The sequence below is a fragment of the Pieris napi genome, chromosome 9 (assembly GCF_905475465.1).
Source record: "Pieris napi chromosome 9, ilPieNapi1.2, whole genome shotgun sequence".
NCBI classification, from domain to species: domain Eukaryota; kingdom Metazoa; phylum Arthropoda; class Insecta; order Lepidoptera; family Pieridae; genus Pieris; species Pieris napi.
In genome coordinates, this window is record NC_062242.1 from 694,659 (window position 1) to 715,720 (window position 21,062).

Here is a 21,062-nt window from a genome sequence, read left to right on the forward strand (position 1 = left end):
AGAAACAAGAAACATTAATTTCCACATGCCTATTGCTATTTTATTAAATTCTTAATATAACTTCTTTTTAAGGAATGTAAAAAATTTATACCTTATTTGCACAATTATATTTATATATACTGATTTTAAAGAAACAAGAAACATTAATTTCCACATGCCTATTGCTATTTTATCAAATTGTTAATATAACCTCTTTTTAAGGAATGTAAAAAATTTATACCTTATTTGCACAATTATATTTATATATACTGATTTTAAAGAAACAAGAAACATTAATTTCCACATGCCTATTGCTATTTTATTAAATTCTTAATATAACTTCTTTTTAAGGAATGTAAAAAATTTATACCTTATTTGCACAATTATATTTATATATACTGATTTTAAAGAAACAAGAAACATTAATTTCCACATGCCTATTGCTATTTTATTAAATTCTTAATATAACTTCTTTTTAAGGAATGTAAAAAATTTATACCTTATTTGCACAATTATATTTATATATACTGATTTTAAAGAAACAAGAAACATTAATTTCCACATGCCTATTGCTATTTTATTAAATTCTTAATATAACTTCTTTTTAAGGAATGTAAAAAATTTATACCTTATTTGCACAATTATATTTATATATACTGATTTTAAAGAAACAAGAAACATTAATTTCCACATGCCTATTGCTATTTTATTAAATTCTTAATATAACTTCTTTTTAAGGAATGTAAAAAATTTATACCTTATTTGCACAATTATATTTATATATACTGATTTTAAAGAAACAAGAAACATTAATTTCCACATGCCTATTGCTATTTTATTAAATTCTTAATATAACTTCTTTTTAAGGAATGTAAAAAATTTATACCTTATTTGCACAATTATATTTATATATACTGATTTTAAAGAAACAAGAAACATTAATTTCCACATGCCTATTGCTATTTTATTAAATTCTTAATATAACTTCTTTTTAAGGAATGTAAAAAATTTATACCTTATTTGCACAATTATATTTATATATACTGATTTTAAAGAAACAAGAAACATTAATTTCCACATGCCTATTGCTATTTTATTAAATTCTTAATATAACTTCTTTTTAAGGAATGTAAAAAATTTATACCTTATTTGCACAATTATATTTATATATACTGATTTTAAAGAAACAAGAAACATTAATTTCCACATGCCTATTGCTATTTTATTAAATTCTTAATATAACTTCTTTTTAAGGAATGTAAAAAATTTATACCTTATTTGCACAATTATATTTATATATACTGATTTTAAAGAAACAAGAAACATTAATTTCCACATGCCTATTGCTATTTTATTAAATTCTTAATATAACTTCTTTTTAAGGAATGTAAAAAATTTATACCTTATTTGCACAATTATATTTATATATACTGATTTTAAAGAAACAAGAAACATTAATTTCCACATGCCTATTGCTATTTTATTAAATTCTTAATATAACTTCTTTTTAAGGAATGTAAAAAATTTATACCTTATTTGCACAATTATATTTATATATACTGATTTTAAAGAAACAAGAAACATTAATTTCCACATGCCTATTGCTATTTTATTAAATTCTTAATATAACTTCTTTTTAAGGAATGTAAAAAATTTATACCTTATTTGCACAATTATATTTATATATACTGATTTTAAAGAAACAAGAAACATTAATTGGTTGAATCAACTAGATTTTACTAAAAATTTACCCGATTAATTAATAATATTTGATTACTTCCTTGTTCCTGTCAGTTATGATCATTCTTTAGTGAACCCACTGGGCTGGTTACATAATAATCTAAACTTCTTATATTGGGACTGTCCTTACAGCACATTAATTATAAAAAAAATCGAGTCTGACACGAGATATGTGTGGATGAAGCGGTCATAGGTTGATATGTCGCATCTTCTCATTGCTTCTCAATCATTATGAATTTCGACAAAATAAAACAAAGAAAAATTCATTGGCGTGTTTTTTTTTATGGGACAGGAGACGAACGAACAGGCATGGGTCACTTAGAGTAAAGTACTTACTGCCTTTAAGGAAGTGGTTCGCTCTTCTAACGTATCTATTAACCTTAGATATTAAAATTATCTACGAAATTGTCTACGAGTTTGCTGTAGGCAATATATTTATTGTGTGTTGCACCAAAATGTGATGTTGTTAAAACATTAACATAGCTATACAGTTTGCTGTTTCATTATGCTGGACGGAAATGGCATTTAAATTGTTAAAATGATAGGCATACAGCTTTATTATGTTATAACTACTATCAATGTTGGGTTAATTTGATCGCACTCCCTATTATATATTGGTAATATTTTATTTATCTCATAAATACCTAGTACAAGAGATTAAAACAATGCAAGAATAAATCTTAGCAATAATAATAATTATAATAAAAGGCTGAATCCAACAAAGACTCACAGTTGTCAGTAATATAGGAAAACGTGAACAATTACGAGGTATGAAATCGGATAGAAAACGCCGTAAATATCTTCAAGGGTTTATTTTCAATTAATTAACGAGAATAAAATAATTGCATTAAAAACAAAACGCTAAAAACACACTGCACAAAACACTGTCACTACTTCAATTACGAGCACTTTACACTTTCACAGTACTTGGTCACTTGTCTTCACTATTTGCACTTCTCTTCAATGTTAATTTCTTGCAATCGCACTTGAAACCAAGTTGACTGGTCGCGTTTTGTCCTGCTTATATATCCCTGGAAATGATCGTGAATCATATTTCACTGAGACAGATTCCTTGACACAGATCTTTTCTCGGAAGGATTGTCACTGAGTAGCTGGTGTTATATCTTTATAGCACAATTTGACTTCGACAAGGTTCTGATCTTCCCCTTCTTTTGCGTATCATGCCATCCTTGTCCCACACCTTGAAATATTACTCTAGAATGTCCCTTTATTAATGGGTATAGTCAGTTTTGAAAACGGACTTCCTGAAAACTGTACCATGCCTTATTGCTTTCGAGCGATCTCTTCCAGGCAACCACACGGACAAATAACAATAGAATTCACATGAATCACGATAATTATACAACAGTTTCACATCAGTTTTTGTTGTTGTTTTTCAAGTAAATAAATGCAATTTGTAGCCATTAAAATAAACATAAATAACTTTCTAACTACGTTTTATTAGTTATTTATTACACAAAGTGAGTATTAGTTAGCTTAGCGGTTTTATTGTGGCAACTATATTTTTTTTACTCGTCATCTTCCATCTCTGTGGTACCAGGAGTAGTGGCGTTAAAAAACGCACTGGTAATAGCTTTGAGCATTTTTCTGGTTCCCTGTCTTAATAGAGTCAGTTTGAACTGCATCAGCACTATCAGGTATGTAGACATGAAAGAAATATTCTGAAATATTAAAATAGTTGTATTACTTGAAATATGAATGTCCAATTCATAAAAAAATAAACCCAAAAATTATTAAATAATGTTTTCTTTTGTATTCAAATACAAATAACGTGTTTTTTATGATAATATATATATAAAATTCTCGTGTCGCAATGTTCGTTCCCATACTCCTCCGAAACGGCTCGACCGATTCTTATGAATTTTTTATGCATATTTAGAAAGTCTGAGAATCGGCTACTATCTATGTTTCAAACCCTTAAATGATAAGAGGTGTCCACCCCAATTTTTTTTTTTAACAACAAACAAAAATACATACAACGCTTAATTTTCACTCCTCTACGAAAAACCCTTATTTTTATTATAGAACATAGTTATTTTTATTGAACTAAAACAACGTTTCTTGGAAATTAAATACATGGCAAAACAACTTTTGCTGGGTCAGCTATTGATTGATTTCTCTTTAAATTATTAGTATAGATTTCTTTTGAGAATCTTCAAGCACAACGAGTTAAACCAATTGATTGAGCAACGAAAGTGGTCCCTTCTGAAAGAGTAATCAAAGTGATAATAATGAATACACTCACCGCAGTAAATAACTCCCTATTAATATTAGTGAAGCCATCCAAGTTCATAATAGGAGGATTCTTGGCAATGGCGACTAGGAACATTTCAACCTCGCGTTGGGCGTTTCGATCGATGGCACCTAGATTTACGTTCAGCAGGCGAACTTGGAATTCCAGACCGACCTAATGGACAGGTAATTATGCCTCACCACAGCACGTTGTTTGACAATAATAGTCAATAACAATACTTATACAACTATAGTAATTTTTAAATATCTAATATTGACATTTTCAATAAAACATAGGCCTACAAAAATGGATACAAAATAGTGTTATATTTTACTAGGTTAGGCTGTTAAGGTAAGTAAGTCTTTTCCTTCAAAAAAAGACCGTACCAATTCAAAGGCCGGCAACGCACTTGTGAGCCTTCAGCAATGTGAGTGTCCATGGGTGGCGTATCACTTATCGTTTCACCTCCTGAAAGTTTGCCCCTGTTATAAAAACAAATGTTAATAGATACATTGGGTTTTGTAACTTTAAAAACAGCTGTTGGAAACCTTAATAAAAATAAATAAAAAATAATTACCAATGTACGCTTAAATAACGTAAAAAAGTTGAATACAACGATATTTAGTTTCGAAGAAAAAGCACTGGTTTCACCCAAATTATAACCTATCTATCGAATCGAGTCTATGACGAGCAACACACATTCATTTTGCGTAAATCTGTTAAAAAAGTATAACTTTGGAATGCTTTCATACTTTACTACGAAAGGCTAAAGGTATAGGTCTACATTTTTCTCAAAGAAAACAATTTCCACGAAGTTAGTGCACTTCAGTTTAGAAGTATTGACATTTTATTTTGCGCTGTAGTTTGTATGGAGTAAGTGTTTTTAAAGATTGTAAAGTGACCTAAAGAGTTAAAAATAAAACAATTACACGTATTGTACATCGCATCCTTTGAGTGTTTTTAAAGTAGATTGAAAAGCAAGAATGACTAGTCCTTTTTCTTTTCTTAAAATTTTGAATTGACTGAATTTTTTCCTTAAAATTCAATCAATTTTCAACGTTGATATTTTATTTGAAACAATATAAATACTTGAGAGCTATTCATGTAAATAGTAAGTAAAGAAATACGAGTAATAAATTGAAAAATAATATTTTCATTTTTCCAATCTCATATAAAAGTTCATTCCAATATACTTTCACATCGTGCGGTTGCCTTTTTGTAAAAGAGCTATTCATTTACGATCAGCATTAAAGCATTTTTAAATTAAATTGAAATTGAATTGCGTCTAAGAACATACGTAAATAAAGTAATACAAGGCTTTAATCTGCATCACACAGACATATTACAGAGCCTGACGATAAAATATTTCCTTCTTATTTTAAAAGAAAGAATACATACTTTTTTACAATCTAAACTTTATAATATGAGGCAAGATTCTATCGGATTTCTTATAGAAGAAACTTAATCCATAAGACTTTTAACTTAGGCAATTATATTATTTATGCGACTATAAAATCAATTTTGAATGATTATTTCATCTGAAGAGCAGTGTTGGCCCAGTGGCTTAGCGTGCGACTCTTATCCCTGAGGTCGTAGGTTCGATCCCCGGCTGTGCACCAATGGGCTTTCTTTGTATGTGCGCATTTAATATTCGCTCGAACGGTGAAGGAAAACATCGTGAGGAAACCGACATGTCTTAGACCCAAAAAGTCGACGGCGTGTGTCAGGCACTCGAGGCTGATCACCTACTTGCCTATTAGATTGAAAAATGATCATAAAACAGATTCAGAAATCTGAGGCCAAGACCTAAAGAGGCTGTAGCACCACTGATTTTTTTTATAACTGAAGCGAGTAATAACTTGCAAGAAGGAAAAAAACTACTTTTTAAAGTATCGACGGGGGCGACATATTACGAGTTTTTTGTGGTTTAATTGTAGTAAATAAATTATCTTACCTTTCTCGTGGCATGATAGGCTTCGTTACAAATGATGAAGAGTAGGGTCATGCAATACCCAACTATAACGAAGAGGCCCATTTCTTTATAACTAAGCCCATGTTCTAATATTTCAGAGAGCGAGCCATATAAGGATATAGTAGTCGTGAAGAAGATGACCATGCAATAAATACCGTACATGTTGGAATACGCCCTTCCTGGGGACAATTGCGTCATATTTTAGAAGGTTTATTTCCTTTATGTTAGTCTTGGATATGGCAACATTAAACGGATGGTTTAACTGATGGATTCCTTTGGGACAACAAAATGGTATTCATGCTCCTATTTTACTAATTGTCTCCTCTTAAAGTTGTAAACGTTGGTTTATAAAACAGCTGTTAAATATGCACGCCCTTGTAGCGCACTCTTAGAGTGAAATATTTAGACAGACATATTGTTCAAAATATTTAAATGAAATAAATTGCAAACAAAATCGCTAACAAATGAAGGAATAATTTCAAAATGCAATTTCATCGTATCCCTGTATTTATTACAACAATAAAACGCCGTGTTGGGCTAAAATAATTATCTTTTTCAGTGGGTTCAAAAAGGTTTTAATCAAATCAAAGCACGTAAGTCATAAACATAAACATGTTTTATGGCTGTGTCCTGTCCATTTGGCAAAAATTCCATATTTAAACAAATGTCACGTGTAAAAGAAATAAGTCGGCCAAGTTGAAAATATTCTAGTCGTCTCTATATTAATAGTTTTCCAAGCTCTTCTGAAGTGGGTGGGTAATAAGATAAGTTTTGTAAGAGGAAAACGTCAGCTTTGGAATAAAAATTATAAGCATAATATTAGCATCTTACATCAGTTTTCGTATAACTTAAGAAAAAGTTATGCGGATTCACAAAGAATAACTGATGTAATTTTGCTTTTTTTTTCAACCCTTTTATTTATCTATATTTTTCCCAAATACAAAATTTTATACTAATATGTAAATTACGTAAAAGTTAATAATAACATCACCATATCTGGGATATCCATAGTTGCTCGCCTCACACATTGAAATCAATTTTCATTAAGTTTTTATAATTTAATTTTTGAAGTTATCATTTCTGTCGGGTTTTCCGAAAGCACACATTTTTTTTTTAGTTTCATTTTTTTTCATTTCTTCGTGTTTGTTATGTTTGCTTATAAGTGATTTTCACATTAAATCTTGTATTAAATGTTTACCTAATAATACCTATTAAAATTAAATATATTTTTTCAATGTCTGTATATGTTCTATATAGAAAATGGCTTAAGACCAAATATACGATTTAAAAATGATAATACTGCAATAATTTTGTATCCGTAAAAATAACTTGTTAATTATTATTCAGACACAATACTGACCCAACTGTTGCATCATGTGTGACAAATCCACCCACAGATGGCGGTACTGAGCAAGTTTCAGGGCCGGATCTTCCGCCTCGAGAGCCTTATGCAAGTTTGTTGCTAAACCTTTTGACGCTGTTCCAAATGCATTACAGTTTATATACCTAGAAATAGAAAAAATATATCAACAATTTTTAGAGTATCATTAATGGAAAACTTCGTAAAAATTACTATAGATTTTTATCGTGCTATGTCCTTGATACAACGGGAAGGACACAACTAAAAGATTTTAAACTAAAACATTTTTTATGGAAGTCGGCCAAGGTGCAACGTTCGATGGACACCTGCAACTCCAAGCTTGCGTGTGTGTTGTTGCCAACCGTTAAGGGATTGGTATACTCTTCTTTTAAAGACTCCTAAGTCGTATTGGTTCCGAAATACCTGCACCTCTAGCTCTCCGGTAGCTGGTACCACAAAGGGATAGTGCGAGATCGTTCTTTCAATAGCGCTGTGTATACGCCAGCCGATAAGGTGGTCTGATGATGGAATTCAACCACAGCAATTAGTCCTACCAATTTTTCAGATATATTTGGTACAAAATGCTTAGATGATGTTGGTTCTTATGCAAAACCAAAGGATCAAGTCCGAAAAAGCAGAGCAAACAATACGAGTCGCCCTGCATCGGATGTGATCAATCCTAATCTTTTGAGTTAGTGATACTTGATGATTATAAGTGTTAGTGTGGTATGAAAGAAACGCGATCAAAGTATCAAAACATAATGGTATCATATGAATGTTAATATAAACTAGAAAATTAAGCAAGATATATATTCCTCATTAGCCACAATTATTGTATATACTAGATTGTTATTTACGAGTTTATAGATTCCTTGTAAAAAAAAATGTTTTCTTTATAACATTGTGATTCATAGAAAATAAAGTTTAGAACAATAATTGTCAGGAAAACTTGCGAAGATGCGATTAACACAAATAGGTCATTAAGGAGCCCTGTTTCACTGATGGCGTAAGCTCAGATCGATTAGAGCCAGCTGCTGATCCTTAATCTAAGGACACTTTGATAACACGTAGATTGGTATTGTTTAAATAAAATAAAAAGATATTGAAGTTGGAATTCAATGGTTTTTGGAACTCCTTATAATAGTGTTAGTGATCAATAGTGACCAATAGTAAAAGTGATCTATGTAGTTTTTTTTTTTGAAAACTTACGACAAACGATATATTTTATATTATTAATGCGAAAAAGCAGTGTTGGCCTAGTGGCTTCAGCGTGCGACTCTCATCCAGGAGGTCGTAGGGATGAGGACCGGCAGAACACTTGTTCGAACATGAAGGAAAACATCGCGAGGAAACGGGCTTGCCTTAGACCCAAAAAGTCTTCGACGATTGCATGTATTCTCGTAAACAATTTTTTTACACTAATTTAAAAAGGTTTTTTTTTATCGTAAATTAAACTACAATTGTCTATTATACATAGAGGGCGTATGAATTCTTAAAAGGCCGACTATGCACATGAAATAATGTTACGATTTATTCTGTTTTATTAAACCAAAGACCATGTTATTTGAGATAAAACTACGAAGGATCTCGAAGATACAATCAGAGTAGTTTAGAAAACAAAATTTTTGTTGAAAGTAAAATTCTCATTATAAAGTAACATAGAAAAATACAAACCAGAGAGAACAGAAACCATCCAGCATAGCAATGATATGATAGTAAGCGAGCGAATGCCACAACTCAAAGTCGTCTTGTAAATAATGCTGTGATAGTATTACGGCGAAACTGAGGGCCCAAGAGAAAACACACAAGCCCCACGTCAGAGAGTAGAGGTTCGGAAATATTATCGGTGTTCCAGTTATTTTGAGATATTTCAACTGAAAATCACAGATGCATATTCAAAAATCTCTGTTTCATAAATATCTGACATAATTACTATTCTATTTCTCGTATACAAACGTGTCTTATGTTAATTAGAAATATTTAACTAAAATTAATAAAATACCGTCTTTGTCTTCGGCAAATATTTGAAATAATTTAGCTTTATTATAAGAATTAAATATTTTATAGAATAATGTTTAATAATTTAAGTTTAAAGCATTTTCGACTGAACTATAACAAATCCAAACTAAATCGTAGTTTGAAATTACTATTTATTTGCAAGAATATGGTACAACTATGATATGGTGGTACAATCTAAAGTTCGCTTATTCTGCCACATTTAATGGCTATTGACTAAAACGTAGCTTTTTCTAAAATTCTTTGTGTGTATTAAAAACTAAGTCTGTGTTACTTGAATAAATGTAATAACCCAAAACGACCTGATAATGTGTCCACATATTCTTAAATATAGCCACTTGAGGTCCATGACGCCAAGAAGCCACTGGTATGAGAAAATGTGGGATAAGAATACTGAGGAATATAATATTGTATATCACTTCATCGAATCGCTTATTCGAGTTTTGTTGGAAGTTTGCGAGCCGGTCTCTGCCCACTGCAATAAAATATATTTATTATTGCCAATTCCATTCTAAGAAAGAAGATTGCAAAGTATCAAGAATCTTGTCATTTGTCAAGTATGAAATGCGTAAAATAAGCGAGTTAAATTTAAGTGACGCTATACATTTAGATACATGCGTTTAATATAAACCTCTTATCACAACGATGCTTTCCAAACTCCAAACAAGGTAAGCCCAGAGAGTAGATTTCGATATCCAGTTAAATGTAGTCCGTTTTGTAGTTTGCGCGTCTGGAAATATTTATTCAATGTACTGAATACAATTTTAGATACAGAATTTTATCTAGTTCCTATAAATATTTAATAGAACCGGTTATGTTGTGATAGTAGTTCATATATATAACTTAAATGACTGATAAACAGTAATCCTCCTTTAACATGGTATATTGGTTGCGCGTTGTAGAAAACGCGTTGTAGGAGTATTCTTGCATAACGATCTTGAATGATCCCATTTGACACGTTATGTACAAGTGATTCACGTTTAACGTTTAAATGGCGATTTACATCGAATATTAAGATAAACTATGTTATGAACGAAATAAGTGCGTACAAATCATTAGAAATGTCACTCAAATATAACGTGTAAGATGCTCAGGTTGTATGGAGGAACACCCGTGTTATACGAAAGCCCCTTCTAAAAGTACAATAATTTTAGAAGGGGGTTTACTGTACCAAGGTACAGACCTTTTTATTATAAAACACGTAATTTGTTAATCTATAATATAACTTAATTATATTTATTTAAATAAAACCTAAAACTAACTATCAAATATACAGTATTTAAAATTGTCTTTACCTATATATTAATAATACAAATAATTAAAAATTAATAAAAAGAAAATTAAAACAAATTTAAAAAGTTTGGTCCCTTTGGCAGTGTACCTTTAACGCTGGCAGCATTTCCTCGCTGTATTGCAATACTTATTCGTTACTTTCAACCGGAAGTTAATATCTACCTGGCGCCAACTTAAATCTTTAATTAGGGCCTGTGCACTTGAACCCAACGGACAAAGAGTCTCTACTCCAAAGGGAACAAAATGGAAGTTGGAGGAAAGACTCTATTTGATTCGTGTAACATTTTCCGCCTGCTTTACAGCCGCCTAATTATAATAATTATATTTGCCTAATTGTAATTTTGGCAGCTTAATTACCTAGTTTTAGAGCTTTACACATATTATAAGGTTATGTTATACGAGTATTCATTGGAAAGCAAAATCCACTTCCTCTTTAATAAATTAAATGCAAATTAATATCCATACCTTAAGTGAAAAGCTCAGTCATTAAACTTTGATATAACTTAAATAATTTGCAAATGAGAAAGTTTTAATCTTGACTGACATTAAGCAATACGTGGAATATATTAAGTCTATATTGTGTTGTTATTTTCTAAGTTTTAAGCGCTTTAGGCTCGAAGTTTCAACATTAAGCCTCTGAATGGTTTCTAAAGATTCGAAAACGGCCTTTGCGAAACAGATGGTTAAAGTAATGCCATTTTACTGAATTTTGTTAAATAAGAATTCTTTTAGATACCTTTTTAATTTTGTTAAGGGTTAAGGGTCAAATAATTGTTATTCTTGCTTGTCGACGGGGCCGATGGCTGGCCATGCGTCATACTTTTGAACGGGTGCTACTTGTGGTGACTGGTCGTACTTGAATTCATGTATGCGGTGATATTAGTTTTATCGACTATGTGTTTACGTGTTGTTCCCACGAGAATGTAAGTGCGTGCTCCTATTTCACCATGCCTCCTGCTGATAGAGGACAAGTCTTTATTTTTAATTTATGTTATTATTATTAATTACTTAAGATGTCATGTGGAACATAGTGTAATGTTTGCAGCTCCTTACAAACGTTGTGTAAAAAAAACCACGGCGATTAGAAAGAGTGGCGGAGAGTTTATTGCCAGTTCTTCTCTTCCGTTCTACGCCCTTGATTTGAGAACTGGCACTAAATGTAAAGTATGAAGCATTTCATAAACATTTCTTTTTTTGACGTTCATAAGTGTACATTGATTACGTATATGATTGTGTTACTTATATGATTAAATGATTTTTGACTTTTGTTATATTTTGAAAATTACTTAGTATTGATTGTATGTAATACAGTTATAGACTTTTGGCTCGTCTATATATAGATTCATTTTTATACTGGCTGATATAGCTAAGCTAAGATATAGGTTATATAGAAGTTTTTCTTAATCTTTTCAAGATAATTCCCCCACTATGTAATCCTCGGAGGTATTAAATACCTTACGTAAATGGTTTTGGTAAACCGGATGATTAAACACTACTACCTATTTCTTTTAAAAAAAAATTGTATGACCTTTACAGTAAATCCCAAAAAGATGCCTCTTAATCCAATGTTGAACATTATTTCCTTTAAATTCATCTCTGTTACTTTTATGCCCATAGCTTGCTCAGTGTTATACCTGTCGTACCCATACACTGGACAGTCGGTCAGAACATGTAACACCGTCTCAGTCAGACTTGTTACTGGTAATAACTTTTTTGATTAAACAATGCACTTACGTTTAGCTACTCTCATAATCGGCATAACTCCCATTATTTGAAACAATACCAAAAGGCTTTTAGTGGTTATATAGAAACTGTCATGCTTGTCCAAAAGTTCGCCATCTTTATCTGTAATTTGGGGTCCATACACCTCCTTGGCATCGTATTCTAAAATCAAAAGTGTATTCTGGTTGCTGAATTTTTAAAAATTTACAATTGTATACTAAAATATTCCTATTGATTTAACGTTGTACAAAGTCCCTCTGTTTATGTAGTGCTAATGGAACAAGAGCTAGAAACATGATCAATTCAAAAACAATTTAATACGTATTGGGATAAAAAAAATATATTTTACGGTTTAATATTAATGAGACACACTTCTCTTTACATTGATAGGTTTTCCGTTCTAAACAAGTAGGAGATCAACTATCTGTTCCCTAGTTGTCGATCTTAGTACCTTCGGCCAATTTATTTACGATTTAATTACCCTAAGTAAAAACTTTTTACTGAACAATAGTCACAAATATCGCATGATTGATCTACCTTTTATAGCTTTTCCATTAAATTCTTTGTATGCATCGAATTTTCTGATTTGTTCGATACGAATTGGATTCATTTTAAAGTTCCGAGAACCGTTCATATTGTAATCGATTACTTTTCAATATGAAATTCAAATGGTTACGAGCGCACACTTCAAATGTGAATAATGGTATAGCAGCTCAAATAACAAAATAGCATAATCAATCATAACCTTTCCACCCTAATGCTACTTATGTCTTGCTAAAAAAACTGTAGAGTAATCCTATTAATATTTTTGTAGTGGACTCAACAATCTTATAGGTTGCGTAAAAAACCCTAATTGGATTTTTTTTCAAATATTCATCAAGTATTAAATAGGATTCATGTCAATTTTAATGACTTCATCAAATAAGCTAACTTTCACGTCAATTTTTTAAAAGGCCGGCAACGCACTTGCGAGCCTTCTGACAATGTGAGTGTCCATAGGTGGTGGTAGGTACGTCAGGTGAACCTCCTGCCTCCTATTATATAATAAAATATTAATTTTGTAATACATAAACGGCTACCACGTCCTTCGTTTACTTTTATGAACGAACCTTTTGGCGTCACGTCATTGCTGCTTGTCTATCCTTTAAAATGTCCTTGTAAATAAACATTACACATTGTTTAATTCTAGATTCTAAGTCTTGCTGTCATGCAAACTTTGACAACGCCAAATATTTATTTGAAAATTTTGTACCGCTTTCATACTTTATTGGCGCTATTTGTGGAAAAGTTGTTACAAATTCGAAGACACAAATGTTTGATTACCAACTTGAATAAACAATAAAACAAACGCACACTATTTTTACTGCAAACAAACAAAGCATTGTTGTTCATTTAATTTTATTAATTAACCTCCAATACTTTCCCTGTGCGACGACACCTCTTAACGAAACAAATGACGCCACAAAGTCGCCGGTCATTAATTCATACTTCATACTAATGACAAGTTTCTAAAACAGTTAATAGCGACCTAAGTGAGTTGTTGGCTTGAAGCATATTACTACATTATTGAGATTGCTTTAGCAAGACAGGCGCCTACTTTGTAATCTAATATATAAAATTCTCGTGTCACAATGTTCGTTCCCATACTCCTCCGAAACGGCTCGACCGATTCTTATGAAATTTTTTATGCATATTCAGTAAATCTGAGAATCAGATAACATCTATTTCCATCCCCCTAAATGTTAAGGGTTGTCCTAAATTTTATTTTTAAATTTTATGCAAAAGTTTTTGTTTTTTTTTATGATACAGCATACAAAAATACATATAACCCTTAATTGTCACTCTTCTACCATCAACCCCTATTTTTTTATTATGGTAGATAGTTATTTTTATTGAACGAAAAAAATGTTTCCTAGAAATAATATATATGGCAAAACTAGCCGGGTCAGCTAGTTTATGTATATAAATTACGCCAGCAAGTCGTTGGTATACAAGAGTATCGGAATTAGTTTTTTGTCTGAAATTGTATCGGAATTCGTTTTTTACCTCGAAGAGATGGAAATTGTATCTTCTTGGGAAGATCTAAGTTGGGAGTTCCACGGTAATTAAAATATATTTGTAATTTCTGAAAGATTTAATTTCAGCTGTAAAGGCGCGCAGATAGAGTTCTAAGTCTTTGGGCACTAGATCAGTTCACAGTACTATTTTAGAATATAGATACTACACACGTATATGACTGACTTATAAAATTAATGACTACATTCCAAAACATACATTACTTAGTCTGAAAGGGCTGTCAACGTTTATCTAAAGCAGAATAAATGGTTCATAAATCTTTATTTTGCATGCTTTTGCGTGTAAACGATTTAAAAAATGTATTTAAAATTGGTTTTTCAAAATTTGTATAAGACAATTCATCCAGGATCCCTTGCTTCAGATATCTGTATATCTGATTATTATGTATTTTAATTACGCGATCAGTCTTCTATGCCTAGATAATTATTTCGGTCCATGACTTCGCAATAATTTCTTTTTAGTACTGGAGTCGGTTGCGTTGATAAAAATCAAAATCCACCAGTTAATTGGAATTAATTAGATTATCTATTCTATCTCCTCCATATGTAAAGAAAATAACTGTCAAACTTACGACACGGTCTTAATTAACTCGATTGATTTAAGTTGATAAAAATTGGATCTCACCAAAATGTACTTCGTTAGTCGCAGGAAATCGCAGTAAGTAAAACCCATTGCAGAACATATCTACAAATCTCACGTTGGTGCAAAACATGTGAATATAATGTTTTTAAAACCACCCTCAACGTTGCAAGTTTAAAAAATATTTTGCAGTTATTGTGACTTTTGACACTTAATTGGGGCGACTGCTGTGAGCGGATACAAGGCTTTTCGACAATATATTGTATCTATACAACATTTTTAAACCAAGGGATGCCGGTAATCTTTGTTTGCGAAGGGGTTCATTTAATGAGGCTGTCTCGAAAATGGAAGGCAAATTTTCGAAAATGAAAGTCTCGAAAATGGCCAGCTCGCAGCAACTATGTCCAGTTGTTTCAATCAATTATATACGTTACTTATTGACTTTATGTCACTTAAGGACTTGGCTCAGCACATCCCGTATCTGTTATCATTAGATTCTGAGAGTAGAAGTTACAAGCAAATACAGTTGTGGCGGAAATCCTACAGAGATTCTGCAAGGCCGTCATGTGCCGTACAGAAGAGGCGAAGAAGGCCAGTGAGCCCATCCACCACAAACCACAATATTTCAACCCACCAGCTAAAACTCTGGAAGCTGAATCGTACTTGACAAACCGTAGACCCTACTACTACATCGTTGGGGGCTATTTATCAAGATGGCAAACTATCTTCTGTAACACCGACTGCAGTTCCTCAAGGTTCACATCCTGGATCTTAATTGTTCAACATCTTTATAAAATAAATCTTCACCATTTTATAATAACTCCATGTTCAACCGATGGCCTGCTAATCTTGAGGCAGGTCAACGCCGCCAGTGACGCAATTCTGCTGCAAAAACAAGTAGATCAGCTGGTAAAGTGGTGTACTTGAACGGTATGACCCTGAACACAGACAAGTACTTGGTTGGACACTTCACTCGGTAAAAGCACCCACACCCAAAGACATAGAAGAATAGAAGTTAATCACATTCCTGACATGAGGGTTAACATAGACGGTAAACTAAATTCCGTATATATCGATAACATTACGAGAAAAAACTTCAAAAATCTGGGTTTCGTCTTACGCAAATGCAAAGTTTTCAAAAATCCAGCACTATGATTGCTGTATACAATTATCTTGCGCGAAGTACTTTTGAATACTTTAGTGTCGTGTGGAACCCCAACTATGAAGTCCACTGTCCACAGGGATGATGGCTTTCATCTAGTTTATATTGATCAGTTCTGTTTCTAGAAGTTTGAGACGTTGCAAAAACGCGGGTACATTTTATCTCGATTATGCGCTCCAATTTGGAGTTCTTCTAGAAAAAAAAAGAAAATCTATTCATGTACCTACAGCAAAGCACGGCAGCCTCCACGAAACCTCAGGGTTGAGAAATATACGCGATTAGAATTACGCTATAGAAAAATATATGCAAAATACCACTAACTCCCGTACACGTGGGACACATATCATATTACCAGGTTCCCTGTCATTTCCGTGAATGTACTGAGATGTAAGCGGGCTAACACGTGTCGCAGTGAGCCTTGTGATTTATGTACTACTGCAGCTGTGGCTATTTATGTGATTGTTATATCTCATATACGAGAGAATGGCCGATTATACAAATATATCAATTACATTATTTTGTGATTATATAATTAGATTAATATTTTCAATGGAACAAAAACGGATCGGTAATAAGTATTGCTATGTACGCCAGATGCTCAATGGCATTAAATACTTGGTTTTGGGTTCGTTATTCTATATAATTGTTGTTCATGAGCAACAGCTGAGTTTCATTATCGGACGTCAAGGCAGAATACAAAATATCATCCGTATCACCTCGACGTCCGTCGTTCTACAACTGAGCATTTTTTAAGGCAGTTTTTGCCGCGCACCACCACTATGTGGAACAAGATGCCCATTGCCCAGTGAAGTATTTCCGAAACAATTAAACGTAGGGTTCTTCAAGAAAAGTGCGTACCAATTATTGAAAGGCCGGCAACGCACTTGCGAGCCTTCTGGCAATGTGTCCATGGGCGGCGGTATCACTTAACATCAGATGAGCCTCTTGCCCATTTGACTCCTATTACATAAACAAAATTATGATGCCATTCGAATTTTACTAAGCATAATCAGTATTGTCTGGCTTAATAGAGGGCTGGGTAGACAACAGAATACCTTCTGAATTAGCAATATCGGGGTCTGGAGTGTCTCCTTCCGTGTTAGACTCTAAGCATTGGCTTTGGTTATTATTACTTGAAAAAACCAAGTGAAAATAGAAAGTAATCATTTTCCTCGCTATTTTCTTCTAGGACCGGCTAGGTTAAAGTAATCAAATAGTTTTGTAAATTAAAAAGTATTTTTGAACAAGTTTTTCCTTAATAAATAAAAAAACAATTTGCCGATATATGCTTTCTATAATTTCTTATATAATATACCATTTTCAGCGTCTGATTTTAATTTAAGACCCTTTTGTTCTTCGTAAAGCAAAACAAATTTGTAAGCGGATCAACCTGGCGTCACAATGTGTTGCTAAGCCAACTGGAAATATTTTATTACGGATTTAGCTTTATTTCGTTTATTTATCGTACTCTGTGTACGTTAAGCTTTACGCTTTATAATAATATAAATATAGTAATTGTAAGTTATACAATAAGATGACAAACTTTTTTTGTCCAAAGCCTGGCAAACCCAAAAATATGATTTACATAAAATCTAAAGTTTTTGGTACTTATAGGAATAATATTAGGTCCATATAGGACATATAAAATTGACGTTTTGTTGTACTGGCCACTTTGACCTCAAATATTTCCTCTTTGGTTTGGAAATCCAAATTCCAATTCCAATTCTGGCCAGGAGCCAGACGATTACGGCAGATGTCTATTGTCAGCAACTGCAAACCATGATGGAAGAGCTAGCTGCTAAACAACCAAGGCTGGTCAATCGCTCTAGGCCACTACTGCTTCACGACAACGCTAGACCACACACTGCACAACAGACTGCTACCAAATTATAGGAGCTTCAATTGGAATGTCGAAGATATCCACCGTACTCCCCGGACCTTGCTCCAACAGTTTAAATTTTTTTTCGAAATTCGGATAATTTTTTATTTATTTATTTATTCATACTTTGTTGCTTTATAATATTAAAAAAAAATTAACATAATTACATGTAAAGGAAAGGCAAATGGCGGCCTTATCGCTCTCGAGCGATCTCTTCCAGGCAACCACTGTAACAATAACTACTAGTAAGGTAAAAAATTGAACTCGAAATCGCCTTCAAAGATTTTATTGATTCCCGTCCGAATTATTTTTTTAGTAAAAGGATTAATCAACTACCTATAAGATGGCAAAACTGCATTGATAACATGGTACATACTTTGATTATTTAAATATATTCTATTTAAAAAAAACTACTTTCCTTTCCTATACAAAACGCCAAATTCAAATGTAAGGATCTAATACAACAGCCAACCAATCATTTAACAGCGTATTTACAATTTTTTTCACCGGTGTCGAAGTGAGCCTAGAAGAGCGCCATAGTAATATCTTATTGTTTATTTGAATTATATACAACCAATTAAATTATATTAATTAATTGCGTAAACGTTATGAAATTCCAGACTCAATTTCCCAGATATTAATGCAGAATCTGAGCGCAGTGCGCCTGGCATCTTGGTTTCTTATACAGCTTTTCTTAGTTTTATGAAATTAATTTTTCTTTTCCGCTCTCCTCACTTTCCATATTCTTAGGTTAATTAAATAGTTCTAAGATAATTGTTACTGCAGGATAGTATGAAAGTTAAACTAATATATTTTCTTTGAAAAAAGGATTATAAATCAAAAAAGATGTTTCCTTGTACAGAGGTGTAATTGAAAAAAATTAGTAATACTACAAACTAAAGCACGCCCTTGTTCTGTTTGTAGCAGTTAAGACAATTGTAGTAGTTGCTACTCAATAATATTCAGGCGCTATGCACCAACATGCCCCCAGGCGTTGAAGGCTTGGCTTCAACCAATCCACTCGGCAATGGACAAATTTTCGAAAATGATCGTCTCACATTTCCAGTCGACGTTCTAATTTCTGCGACACGAACAACATCATCTGCACCAGGAAAGAGCGCCACGATGCGACCCAGCTTCCATTTCATAGGTGGCAGATTTTCCTCCTTTAGCAAAACAAGTGAGTCAATTTGCAAAGGGTTTCCTTGGGTTTGCCATTTTGTCCGTTTTTGGAGTTCTGAGATATACTCCTTGCTCCATCGTGTCCAGAAATGTTGACGAAGCTGTTCAATTCTTCGAAATCTTGAAAGATGACTATAATTGTGGTCTACATAACTTTCAGTTGGAATAGCTGTGAGTGGACGTCCGATCAAAAAATGTCCAGGGGTCAGTGGGGTCAGATCTTCAGGGTGCGTTGATAAGGGAGTGAGTGGTCGTGAGTTTAAAATAGCTTCTATTTGCGTTAAAACTGTATACAATTCTTCAAAAGTTAATTTAGAGTTCCCTAATACTCTTAATAAATGGTATTTCGTAGATTTAACTGCTGCCTCCCAAATCCCACCAAAATGTGGTGAATACGCAGGTATGAAATGAAAGTTTATGCCATCATTGATGAGATCAGTGGCAAGAGAGTCAGAGTTACGCATTAAGAAATTAGCTAAATCTTTACAAGCCCCAACAAATGTAGTACCATTATCTGAATATAAGTGCAATGGTTTACCCCGACGAGCAATGAATCGACGAAAAGTAGAAATAAAACTGTTACTTGTCAAATCACCCACTAATTCCAGATGTAATGCTTTAGTCGTAAAACATACAAATATAACTATATAAACTTTGACAATACGAGAGCCTCGACCTTGACGACTGACAGAAGCAATAGGACCTGCATAGTCCACGCCAACAGACTCAAAAGGATAATTACCGGGAGTTACTCGACGCTGGGGTAAATTACCCATAATAGGAGCTTCAATCTTTCCTTTCATGCGTGTACACCTGATACATCGTCTATAAGTAGTCTTTGCTAAATTTCTACCACCGATAGGCCAATAAACTTCTCTTATTGAAGATAACAATAACTGTGGCCCAGCATGCATAAGTTTCAAATGTTCATGTTGAAATATTAATTGTGTTAATCGATGTGTGGACATTAATAGTAAAGGATGTTTTTTATCATATGAAAATTGTGAATTACTAATACGACCGCCAATACGCATTAAATTATTTTGATCTAAAAATACATTAAATTTTAACAAAGCACTTTTAACTGGTAATTCTTTCTTTTGTAAAAGAATATCATATTCTGGAAAAGATTCTCTCTGAGCAGAACGAATAATAACGTTAAGTGAATTACTTAATTCTGTTTCAGTAAGGTAATTAGTTACAGCACGTCGACCCTTACACGATTCAATAAACCTAAGTAGATAAGCTATAGCACGTCGTAGTCTGTTAAAATTTGAAAAGCGTTCAAATTGAATGAATTCTATTGGATGAGCAATGTTAAGTAAACATACCTCATTACGCATTTCTGGCAACGGTTCACATTGTACTAAAATGGAAGGCCAATCAGTATAAGACTTCTGTAAAAAGTTTGGTCCTGACCACCATATGTTTAGTGATTCAATATCATCGACTTTAACTCCTCGAGAAACATAATCAGCTGGGTTTTGAGCGGTAGGAACATGACGCCATTCACAATCACCGGTTATTTCTAAAATGTCTCCGACGCGATTCCTTACAAACGTATTTAATTTACTTGGCAACATCTTAAGCCAACCTAATACAATGGAAGAGTCAGTCCAGAAAAATGATTTCGTAACTTTAATTCTTAACGAACTACAAACCTTTTTATATAGTTTTGCAGCCACTTGAGCTCCACAAAGCTCGAGCCGTGGTATTGTAGTTGGTTTAATCGGTGCTACCCTACTCTTAGCTGTTAATAAACGTACTAATACATTTCCGCTACGATCACTACTACGTATGTATAAACAGGCACCGTATGCCCTTTCAGAAGCGTCCGAAAACACATGA

General features: G+C 32.8%; 1 protein-coding gene across 1 annotated transcript; it reads right to left on the reverse strand.

The window, feature by feature from the left end:
• Positions 1-3,235: 3,235 nt before the first annotated feature.
• LOC125052509 (gustatory and odorant receptor 22-like) lies at positions 3,236-12,970 on the reverse strand. Its single transcript, XM_047653401.1, has 9 exons — positions 12,874-12,970; positions 12,349-12,498; positions 9,953-10,051; positions 9,624-9,796; positions 8,980-9,179; positions 7,306-7,451; positions 5,928-6,124; positions 3,986-4,147; positions 3,236-3,401 (listed from the first exon to the last, which is right to left on the reverse strand). Exons 1-9 carry the CDS (start codon positions 12,968-12,970, stop codon positions 3,249-3,251), a joined length of 1,377 nt encoding a protein of 458 aa, XP_047509357.1. The 3' UTR covers positions 3,236-3,248.
• Between the last annotated feature and the right edge of the window lie 8,092 nt (positions 12,971-21,062).